Source organism: Austrofundulus limnaeus, unplaced genomic scaffold (genome assembly GCF_001266775.1).
Source record: "Austrofundulus limnaeus strain Quisiro unplaced genomic scaffold, Austrofundulus_limnaeus-1.0 Scaffold522, whole genome shotgun sequence".
Classification (NCBI taxonomy): Eukaryota; Metazoa; Chordata; class Actinopteri; order Cyprinodontiformes; family Rivulidae; genus Austrofundulus; species Austrofundulus limnaeus.
Window position 1 is genome coordinate 167,265 of NW_013952924.1, and position 11,748 is coordinate 179,012.

Here is an 11,748-nt window from a genome sequence, read left to right on the forward strand (position 1 = left end):
CAGTATAAACAGTATATATAATCAAACACACAATAACTTTGATGTAATAGATTTCTGCATCCATTGGGTGTTGTGTTTGGAATCACCTGCTTCGTTTTAAGGTGGTAAAAGAAAGTGTTTGTATTTATTCCTTTCTACACACTTTGCAGATTATTTTTTCTGCACTCCACGTGCTTAATATGTGCGCGCTCCGACAGGGTGACAATCATTATAGTCGCGCTTTGGAGTGCGTGCGCATTCAGCCGTGCATCGTCGCGCTATCACAGCAGGAGAAACGAGGTCCAGACTGATTTTTGTGCGTCCCACCTGAGCACTGACTTCACCTGCACTGACAGTCGCCTCGCTGCGTGGAAATGAATGGAGAGCGAGCGACGTCGCCTCCCGTGTGTCGAGCCCTTCACACATGCCGCGGCGCGCGCTCCTCCCGCAGCAGGCAGACTGACTGGAGGACGCGTCGTCACGTAAAAATGTAAACAGTTCGGCGTTCACCCGAACCAGATCCGGATAAGTTTTTTTCCCCTCTTCATTTGCGCTCTCAGCCTTGCTGCTTCTCACTTCCTCTGTTTTGACTCCAGCCGGTTACGTCATCAAAAAGAATTGCGCGGTTGACTGGTAGACTACAGATCTCTATCATAGGACAAATTTATATCGTTTCTACCGTATACCATTTATATCGCACTTTCCTAGTCAAGACCCAAGTAGTTAGGACGAGGCCAAAATAGTTAGGTCGAGGCCAAAGTGGCTACATATAAGGCCAAAGTTGTTGCGTCAAAAGCCGAAGTCGTCACATCAAAACTAAATTTGCTATGTCAAGGTTGACATGCTAATGTAGAGGGTATACGTTGAATCTGAAGTCATAACATCAAGGACAATGTCCTAAAATCAAGACTAAAGTTGTAACACCGAGAATAAAGTAATGTTGCTGTTGAAGCAGTTACATCATGGCCAAAGTCCCTATGCCGTGGCCAAAGTCATTATGTCGCAGCCAAAGTCATTTCATCGCGGCAAAAGTTCCTACGTCATCGCCAAAGACCCTACGTCGCAGCCAAAGTCATAATGTCACAGCCAAAGTCCCTACATCGCGGCCAAAGTCCTTACATCGTGGCCAAAGTCCCTAAGTCGCGGCCAAAGTCCTTACGTCGTGGCCAAAGTCCCTACGTCGTGGCCAAAGTTGTTACGTCGCAGCCAAAGTTATGTCGCAGCCAAAGCTGTTACATCATGGCCAAAAACTTTACATCGCAGTCAAAGTCGTTGCGTCGCAGCCAAAGTTGTTACGTCGCAGCCAAAGTTGTTACGTAGTGGCCAAAGCTGTTACAACGTGACCAAAAACTTTTCGTCGCAGTCAAAGTCGTTGCATTGCAGCTAAAGTTGTTTCGTTGTGGCCAAAGTTGTTACATCGCAACCAAAGTTATGTCTCAGCCAAAGTTGTTACATCGTGGCCAAAAACTTTACGTAGCAGTCAGAGTCATTGCATTGCACCCAAAGTTGTTTCGTCGTGGCCAAAGTCATTACACCGCAGCCAAAGTTATGTCACAGCCAAAGCTGTTTCATCATGGCCAAAAACTTTACATCGCTGTCAAAGTCGTTGCGTCACAGCCAAAGTTGTTACGTCGCAGCCAAAGTTGTTACGTCGCAGCCAAAGTTGTTACGTCACAGCCAAAGCTGTTACGTCGCAGCCAAAGCTGTTACGTCGCAGCCAAAGTTGTTACGTCACAGCCAAAGCTGTTACGTCGCAGCCAAAGCTGTTACGTCACAGCCAAAGCTGTTACGTGGCCAAAAACTTTACGTCGCAGTTAAAGTCGTTGCATTGCAGCCAAAGTCGTTTTTTTCGTGGCCAAAGTTGTTACATCGCGGCCAAAGTTGTTACATCGCGGCCAAAGTTGTTACGTCACGGCCAAAGTTATGTCATGGCCAAAGTTGATACGTCGCGGCCAAAGTTGTTACGTCGCAATCAAAGTTATGTCTCAGCCAAAGTTGTTACATGGTGGCCAAAAACTTTATGTAGCAGAGTCGTTGCATTGCAACCAAAGTTGTTTCGTCGCGGCCAAAGTCGTTATGTCGCAGCCAAAGTTGTTACGTTGCAGCCAACGTTGTTAGGTCGCAGCCAAAGTTGTTACATCGCAGCCAAAGTAGTTACGTCGCAGCCAAAGTTGTTAGGTCACGGCCAAAGTTGTTACGTCACGGCCAAAGTTGTTACGTCGCAGCCAAAGTTGTTACGTCGCAGCCAAAGTTGTTACGTCACAGCCAAAGTTGTTACGTCACAGCCAAAGTTGTTACTTCGCAGCCAAAGTTATGTCGCAGCCAAAGTTGTTACATTGTGGCCAAAGACTTTACGTTGCAGCTAAAGCCGTTACGTCACAGCCAAAGTTGCTACGTCCAGGTTGTAGTCACCATGTCCAGGCCAAAGTCCTTACTTCGCAGCTGAAGTTGATACATTGTGGCTGATGTCGTTATGTCATGTCCGGAGTCATTACATCACATCTGAAGGCACAGCTGAAGTTGATACATTGCGGCTGAAGTTGATACATTGAGACTGATGTTGACATATTGCGGCTGAAGATGACACATTGCTGCTGATGATGACACATTGCGGCTGAAGTTCACACATTGCGGCTGAAGTTCACACATTGCGGCTGAAGTTCACACATTGCGGCTGAAGTTCACACATTGCGGCTGAAGTTCACACATTGCGGCTGAAGTTGATACATTGAGGCTGAAGTCAGTAAGTCAAAATAAAAATCACTTAAGTTAAACAGTTAATGTCAAGACAATCTTTTTGATTAGATTAAAGTTGTGACATTGTGACTTAAAGTCTAAAACAAACCCCAGTCCCAGAATTTCCACAGTGTTTAGTAAACTCTGTTTAATGGTGTGTTCTCACATGGGTTTACACTCTGTTTGAAGTTCCCATACTTAACGGAAATTTTTGAGATCTGTTTGTTGATGGTTATATAGAATAGCAGTTTGTCAAATTTATACCACCATATCTTACAATTTGGCAGCATTTGAGGAAATTTCAATCATAGTTTTTTTCATCTTCTTCCACAAGGAAAACAAGTGAACACACGACAGCAGCTAAACCACGAGGTGTGGAAAACAACAAGAGCTTCTCTAGTTTCCATCAAATTTGATTCAGCCAGAGAGATCCCTTCTTTCCTTATGTATAAGCAGAATCAAGTAGGTTTTCTGTTTCTTCAGAGCTAACATGAACATCCAGCAGAAACCTAATCACAGAACACAGAGCCTTTTGATCAAACTGCAACCTTGGTAAAAATGATTCACACAGGTGCCTATGAACACACCCCTCACAAGTTACAACTACATTAAAAAAAACAAAAGGAGGCAGACACAGCAACRCAAAAGACATACCTACATGGCATTACATACAAATTTCAAGAAAAACTTGTTTACACCAGCTGGTCACCAAACTGGTTTTACAGGATTGCAAATAATAATCCAGACTAACCAAACTGGTAGATATAGTCTATGCAAAATTGCTTTATTACAAATTCAACAATTTTAAAAAGTGGGCCAAAGAAAAGTTTGTAATGGATCTTACACATCCTTAATGTAATTTTGCATTTGTTTATGTTTTACTGAAACTTGAAGTGTAACCGTACACAYTCCCGTACAAGAACCCATGCTGACAGTCAATAAGTACTAAAGGTGAAAGTCAAGCCTAAATGTAGGTTTCTTCTTGGTACAAACCCAAAAGCTCAAGCTTAATACATAAGTGAAGCTAACGAGCAGGCAGAGGCCAAAGATACTAAAACTCACACAAACACACAAATTTAAATACAGCCTATATTTACCTATTTAAAAGGAAGTGATAAGTAAAATAAAAAACACAGAATTTCCTAGAGTAAAGCAGCAACTTGCARCAAACTTTTTGGCACCACTGGACTTTACTTTGAAACAACTATAAAGTGGAAACCATCGCCACATGTGAGCTCAYTAAACATTAAAAGAAAAATAAAGTATTAAAAGACAAATCCAAGAGCGTTTTTGCTTAAAATTCCCAACATTAACCATGAGGGGTCATAAAATTTGACCATGGCAGAGCTGCACTTTTACAGACASAACTTGCTCACACCCATTCACACTGATCAGGTGGGGAAAAAGGAGAAATATAAAAATCTCAGACCAGCACCATTAGCAGACATTTGTTTTTGTGCCTGCAAGTTCTGTTCTATCATCCTTCACAGACAGAAACTGTGGTAAATGAATTATTGTGTATTCACCACAAGTGTTCGGTTTTCATGAAGCGTTCACCGAGATTAGCCTTCGTCAAAAAAATAATAATAATGTTACAGCTGCATTCAAGTGTTTCTCAAGACAAATATCCCTTTTTACCAAATTTCCCTCTGGGATCAATAAAGTATTTCTGAATTTGAATTTACAAATTTTCTCATTCAGAGCTACACTTWAATCAAAATTGCACAATTACTGAAAAAATGTATTTAAATCAATACAACTTAATAAAAAGCAGGAGTGATTCTTTAGAACATGTTTAAATTTTCATCATATGAGGAAATGATTTTTAAAAAACTTTAGTTAACCTCTTCCAACAGGTTTTGTGACATTTTGTTACGGAGATCTAGAATAATATTAGAGGTAGTGAACAWAATGTTCCCTAAAATAGATTGACACAGAAACCTACAGACCAGGAAAGAAAAGACAGATATTCTCTACTTTCCCAGTGCTTGCTGACGTGTCAAACAMAAACAAAAATWWAAAAWAAAAAGTCATGTGATGTTATGTGAGCTCCTCCAAAAGCCCCAGAGAGTGGAGTCAATTTAATGATCACTGTAGTTCAGTTATGAGTGTAAAAGTTTAAACAAAAAAAAGTTCATCTCGTGTTGAGTTGAATGAGAACACTAGTTTGCTGCTTATTTACAGCTAACTCACCTCACTGAGCCATTAAAACATGTTCATGTTTGCTGAGGCAAGCACACACACAAGTTTATTTCTACACTTATWRGGACCGTGTTATGACTTCCACTCATTTCTGTAGTCTAATCCTGACACTTACCCGAAACCTAACCCCAGAGCAAACCAGATCCACCAGTCTGGATTCAAAAATGGGACTGAAAATGTAACTRAACTGTTCAATGAATGAAAACAAATGACTAACATGAATAAGTTTGGTATGAAACACAGCAGCCTGACAGATAAATAGAGTTCACTTCAAGCACAGCTATAATTATGTATTTATTCTGAGGGATCCATTCGACGGGGGAATAAAAAGACTTAAACTTAATAAACTTGTCACATCACAAAGAAGATAAAATAAAACATTGACCTTGACTGCTAAAGCTATTAGGTGACTCCAGATAGTGACTGCTTCGTTTCGCTAAATAATAGGTAATTAGGTAATAGGTCATAGGTTAAATAGGTAAATATAGGCTGTATTATTTAGAAACACGTCACTGTTGCATGTGAAAGGAATTATTACTGAAGTCATTAAAAAAGACATGAATTTTAAGATTAGCAATGGGAAAAATAAACAATAATATTATAGCAGACATTATGTACTTATTTATAGTTAATGCAAATGCTAAAAATATTAGTTTGCTCTTAGCGGGTTAGTTAGCGGATGAGCAGGACTGTGCCCACCATGGTCAGAGGAGAGACACCTTGTTCTAAAAACATTCAATTTGTTTTTGAAGTGCCTGTGACATGAATTTTTTAAAATATAAAGGCATTATTGGAAAGATAACGACTAGCATATTGCAAAAATAATTTCCCGCTGCTGAGAAGAACAGTTGTTGAGATATTTGCATGTGAAGGAACAGGAAGTGATGTCAAAGGGGAATGCCTGCATGGAACAGAGCATTGACAAAATGGCTAACGACACAGACTGCAGAGAAGAATCTGATGTTTCTTTAGATTAATTTGAACCACTGTCAGAGAGATGAAGATGAGTCAGAGTTCAAATAATATTGTTTCAATAAACAAAGATTACAGAGTTCTCTTTCTCGAGGAGTTCCCCTTTGATGTCACTTCCTGTTGCACTTTGGCTGAGCCAAGTTCAAAAGAAAATATGCCAGATATGGGAGAAAATGGGTAAAATCAAGTTTTATGCAAGGTTTCTTTATAAAAAAAATTGTATTTGATGGACAGGCATGTCACAGGCACTTTAAAGTCACTGTGTAACATTTAAGTTCTAACTCAGTAAGTACTTGGTATCAGTATTGGGTAGTACCCAAACTGWAGTACTCGTACTGAGAGAAAAACTGGTCTGGGGACAGCTATAATTGTAACTCCTAATTGCTCAAAAAACAATGTTTTTGTTTATGGAGGTTTTACCAATCCTAAAATAGCTATGGGAAATTWAAAAATGCACACCAAGCAAAAGTTTGAAACTTTCTGGACAAGGGGGTCAATTTCTTTTAGCGGTGGCCATCGCCGCCCTTGGCCCCTCCTTGGTGACACCCCTGTACTCTGAACGTAACAACTCGCAATATCAAGAGATTCAGCTGCTTAATGTTTACTTTTCCAAAGTTTGACCAAAACGGCTATGATTCTGTCATTTCTCAACTTTAGATGATCTTGGTTTAGAACTCTGGTATGAGAGGTGATATGAATCCCTTTCAGAAATGTTAGCTCCTTGTTTTTGTTGATGCTTCTGTCAGTAAAACACGTAAGCGGGGACTACGAGATGCATCTCAAATTCACCAGAGAAGCTCTTGAACTTTAATCTACAGCATGATGAAGTTATGACAGACAAGCTTGGTGGGGGGGCTGACCAAACAAAAACACTTGGAGACGACTTCGGAGGCCTCTCGTCTTCCCTACCTGGGGAGGCAGCGTCCCCGTCGAGCAGGTTATCGTCCTCGGTGGTGTGGAAGTCCATGATGACGCCGGCTCCATCCAGCAGCTCCTCGTCGCTGCTGGCGCTGGCGATGCTGTTGTAGCTGTTCCTGCAGTAGCCTCTGTGGTACAGCTGCTCCGACTCCATTTAGCAACACGCCGTTACCCTGAGTGATAAGGAGGGAGGGGGAGTGGTGGAGATATAGAGGGTGCTGTGAGGACAGAGACGAGTCTAGAAAGTGGCGCGAGTCTGTCAGGTACACAGATAGGAGGAGAGGGTTTTTAAAGTGCTCGCTGGTTACTTTAGAAGGTTAACTGAAGCATTTCTACATGTTTATGGTTTAGGACAGGGGTCTCCAACCAGTAGCTCCTGAGCTCATTTAAAGTAGCTCTTCAGTGCTTATGAAAAATTAGGAGAAGCAAAATGTAATTTGTCATGGCCAAACAAACTTTCATTTAATTCCAATCAATCTATAAATCTATAAATGTCCCTTCCCCTTGGTTGTCAATCAAACGTTTAGGGCTCAGTATGATTGATCGCCAGACGATGCGTGGTTGTTCAACATTTTCTCACAAACTTTTCATAGCTCTTTGAGACACACTGTGCCGAGCTCCTGTGAAACCCCTACTGCTGTGGTATACGTCACTGCACGGGGTTTCTTCCTGCTGGAGTCTACAACGCAGAAAAAATAAATCAGAGACCCATCACCTGATGTTATTTGTGCACAAATCTGTCACAGTTAAACCCTAAGTTAGTCGTGTGAAATAATATGGATAAGCACAAAAAGCACATTCATGTTAATTCAGTGTTCTTTGTGGTGGTTTCATGTGAACTGAAGACAATGTTTGTTGTGCAAAACAAGCTTATTCAAATGGTTAAAGTTTAAAACTCAATGTTGCAAAAAGTAGCTATTGGACAATTTCATTTGGTGAAAGTAGCTCTTAAGGAAAAAAAAGGTTGGAGACCCCTGGTTTAGGAAAACTAAACTAGGACATCAGCAGAACAAACATGTGGGAAGAGCTTCAAACACTCTACATGATTTAAAAACAAAAAATATATTTTCCTATAAAGAAAATGTACCTTTACTTTTTTCTGAGTACGTTATTGACACATATCAAATGTAAACATTTTCAGAAATTTGAGTAACCGTCTTGAAAAAACATACAATGAACAAACTTACATCTAGAAATTAGATTTCAGAATAAATGTATTTCTCTATTAAGCAGTCAGATTTTATACAACATGCCAAAATTCCTTTTAGAAATAGCAAATAAGCAGGAAAATWATCACAATGAGACATTTGGAAGAYTTATTATATAACATAAATTTAGACGGGGTAAAAACAACACAACAAAAATTAGAACAACGATACTGCTGCTGGATCAAACGCTCACATACAGCACTCCCCTGTGGACAAGATGGGAATAACCACACATGAAACAATACTGTGGTGGACAATAACTGAACACTGATAACAACCTGGAGATACTGAGGCAGTTTTAGCCTGGAGGGTGGAGACACAACAAGTCTGAAAGCATTAATAGAAAATAGTTTTGTTACATGTTTATAGTCAGAAAGAGACTCCATGTGGTAAATGGACTGACTGTGATTATTTAGCCACCATCCAATATCTCTGTTTTAGACTTTCAGAGGTCATGATCTATGAAGGCCACAGGATAGGAATATATATATATATATATACTGTAAATAAAAAAAAAACAGACGTGGGTTTCTGCTCAGTTAGTTGAAGACTTGTAAAAAGTGCTAAAGCTGCACAATAGTTTTTCCTGCTATGAAATAATCCAGTTTTCATTAATGTTTTTGGTTTCTGGTGCTTGGATTAAAAAGTTGCCAACTCAGAAGAGGAAGAAAAGTAGATTTAAGCTGATGTAGCACAACAGATATTAGGCATGTGTGTTTCCTGTGTACGCTTGACCATCTGTTAGTAAGACATCCTTAGTCAGCTCTATCACTTCTTTCACTTCACATGTGGCAGGACAAGGAACAATGTTATTTCCTGATCAGTTTCCACATAAAGCTTGTTCAAAGTCAGTCAGTTTTCAGYGTGAAACTTCAGCACATCGCATCACAGTCGTGAACTGACCAGGCAGACAGTTTTATTTGTTTCACAAAATCTGAGTTTTTGTTTCAGCTGAATGAATTAGAGATCRACTAATAGTTTTATTTTTTTCTTTTTAGACCAACGCCGATACAGATTATTTTGACMTCAGTTTAAAATTKATCCCCGATATGTGCTGCCGATTTTTTGGGCCGAATCTTGAAGCCTATTTTGYWTTTTCTTCCTCCATTTTACATGACAGACTTTAGGGATGCAACGATATGAAAATTTCAGCCGATATTGATATAATTATTGCTGTTATGGCCAATAACCGATATTTACAGATATTACACAAACACACAAATTATATTACACATATACGCACAAACACACTTTAGTCTTTTTATGATACCATAAATAAAGAACCGACCTCTGCCATGGCTTTACTTCAGTTATTCCTGGCTGTGCAGCATCAATATCACTATCATGATCAAACAGATGCTGCTCAACCAACTATCTCCACTCCAAAACAGAAACACAAAGATAAAAAGTGGGAAATCAATATCGGATGGTAATATCGGCCCAGTTTTACATGTCGGACCGATACCGATATTCTAAAAAAAGACCTATATCGTTCAATACCGATATTAATGACGATATATTGTGCATCCTAGAGCTGCGCAGTATGGCCAAAAATTTATATCACGGTATTTTCAACATTTACACCGGTTTGATGGTATTTGACGGTATTTTTCTTTGCATCACAGGTCAGCTGATAATAAAATGTACAAACACTGCTTATTAACTTTTTTCTTTTACTGTACCTCTGTCTGTGTCTCTGTTTCCCTCCTCTATGTGTCTTTTCTCCTCCTGGTTGTAGACAGTAGTCACACATTTTGGTCCGGTCGTGAAGGAGGAGGGTTACGAAAAGATTATGATCGGGTCTATTGTTTTATGTTATTTAATAAAGATTATCAGCACGACTCACCTCGCACACCAGTCATTTCCAAATCCATTACAAACTACTTTCTCCGGGCTTTTCACAATAGAACCACATTAAGTCTCCATCAGCATAACGTCTCCATATTAACGTCGCGCATTAAATCTAACTGTTCACGTCACTGAAGAGGTGTTTACTACATTCAGCGATGGAGAAATCGGGATGTTTTTTTAAAGTCAGTCAATATAAGCAGCGAAATCGCCACCTGCCTCTGAAGCTGTTCAACAATAACATTAGCATGCTAACGCACATAGCGGTGCTGCGAGGAAAACTGTCCCCCGGGAAACAGCTCATTGGCGGCCACGATGAAACGTTCTGCACATGTTCCGCTATTTAAACCGTCATGTCCGGTATTCAGAAAATTCATAACAAAAATAAAAACCGGTATTCGGTACAAAACGGTATACCGCACAGCACTAGTGCATCCCTAATACATTTATAGAGAAAGACTTTCAAAAGGGCAGATACAGCGAAGTTACAACGTTGAAAATAGACTGAAAGTTGAAAACTTACCCGTCGTTGTAACTCAGTCTTACTAGCAGCTCTCTGCCAGGGAGGGAGAAGCAATGCGGTGATCTCAAGTCATGGCTGCTGAASGCGCTAATGGATCGGCGAACGTATGCATGTATCAGACGATGCATGAAAACCCCACAAACATCGGCTGGCCGATGTATCGATCGACCTCTAGGATGAATCTTTGCACGGGTAATGTCCACATGCAGATTCATGGTTTCCAACAGTTTGTAGCCTTTTTCGTGACTTTTTAAAAAGCTTATAAACTGTTCCATCCTCACTAACAATAGCAGCTGCTGTGATACTTACACTTCCTATGAAATCTCACAAAAGTGAACACATAGTACCAAAATAAGCAGTTTGTAAACGGTGAGTCACACTCACTGACACTTGGTCACATTATTTTGAGCACAAACTTCAACTGAGTTATTGCTGTTTTCATATTAAACATTTATTATCTACATAAACTCTAGGCGTGTGTTTAGCTGACAGTTTAACACAACCTGACGTGCTGCATGTTTTTACAGTTGTGTTATTTATGGCGAGTGTAAAGCTCCACGCCGCACGTGTCCGAGCCGCTGTATGTCGAGACGTTTGGCCACGAAGCCATCCAGGTATCGACCACCCGCTGTCCCTGGAGGACGTGCGTGGYGAGGCGCCTCTGGGGAGGAGGCGTTAGGCTGTCTGTCGAGAGAGGAGCAAAATGCTGAGTCACACGTCAGCAACAGTCACCGGGGCAACACCTCCGTGGAGACTGGCAGGAGGAAGATAAGTCCGGTCGCTGCTCCAGCTGCACAGCATCGTCAACGTTTTGTTCGTCTGCGGCTGATTGTGTTGCTGTTATCAACAACAACAAAAAAAGACACCGACTTAAGTTAGATGGGGAATCTGGCTCAGTTATCAGCCCCGAGCAGTTGTTCTGCCTTAATTATCTTTTAAGGTGGAAAGAAAATACAATTTTTTTTATAATTAAATGCCAATAATTTAGGTGGCAACAGGACCAGGAGAGGCTTCCCAGACCAGAGAGTCTTGGGTCTTCCCCGAGGCCTCCTACCAGTGGGACTTGCCCAGAACTCCTCTAAAAGGAGGCATCCTAATCAGATGAACCACCTCAACTGACTCCTTTCGGGGCAAAGGAGCAGCAGCTCTGAGCTCCCCCAGATGACGGAGCTCCTCACCCCATCTCTAAAGGCTGAGTCTTGGCCACCCTACAAAGGAAGCTCATTTTGGCCGCTTGTATCTAGTAGGGGTGTAAGAAAATATCAATACACTGAAATATCGCGATATTTCATTTCCCGATACTGTATCGATATTCTAAAGCCCTGTATCAATTTTTAATTAAGGTTTAAAATGTCAACTTTC

The 11,748-nt window shown here is 40.6% G+C and overlaps 1 protein-coding gene across 4 annotated transcripts in view; it reads right to left on the reverse strand.

The window, feature by feature from the left end:
- clcn3 (chloride channel 3) overlaps positions 1 to 11,748 on the reverse strand; it is a 48,891-nt gene that overhangs the window by 31,764 nt on the left and 5,379 nt on the right. For 3 of the 4 annotated variants that reach the window (XM_014026057.1, XM_014026054.1, XM_014026056.1), the window contains exon 2: positions 6,799 to 6,980. The exons of the other annotated variant lie outside the window; for it this stretch is intronic. In XM_014026057.1, coding sequence (XP_013881511.1) covers positions 6,799 to 6,961 — 163 coding nt within the window. In that variant the 5' untranslated portion in view covers positions 6,962 to 6,980. The remainder of the gene's footprint in view (positions 1 to 6,798; positions 6,981 to 11,748) is intronic. 4 annotated transcript variants of the gene reach the window in all.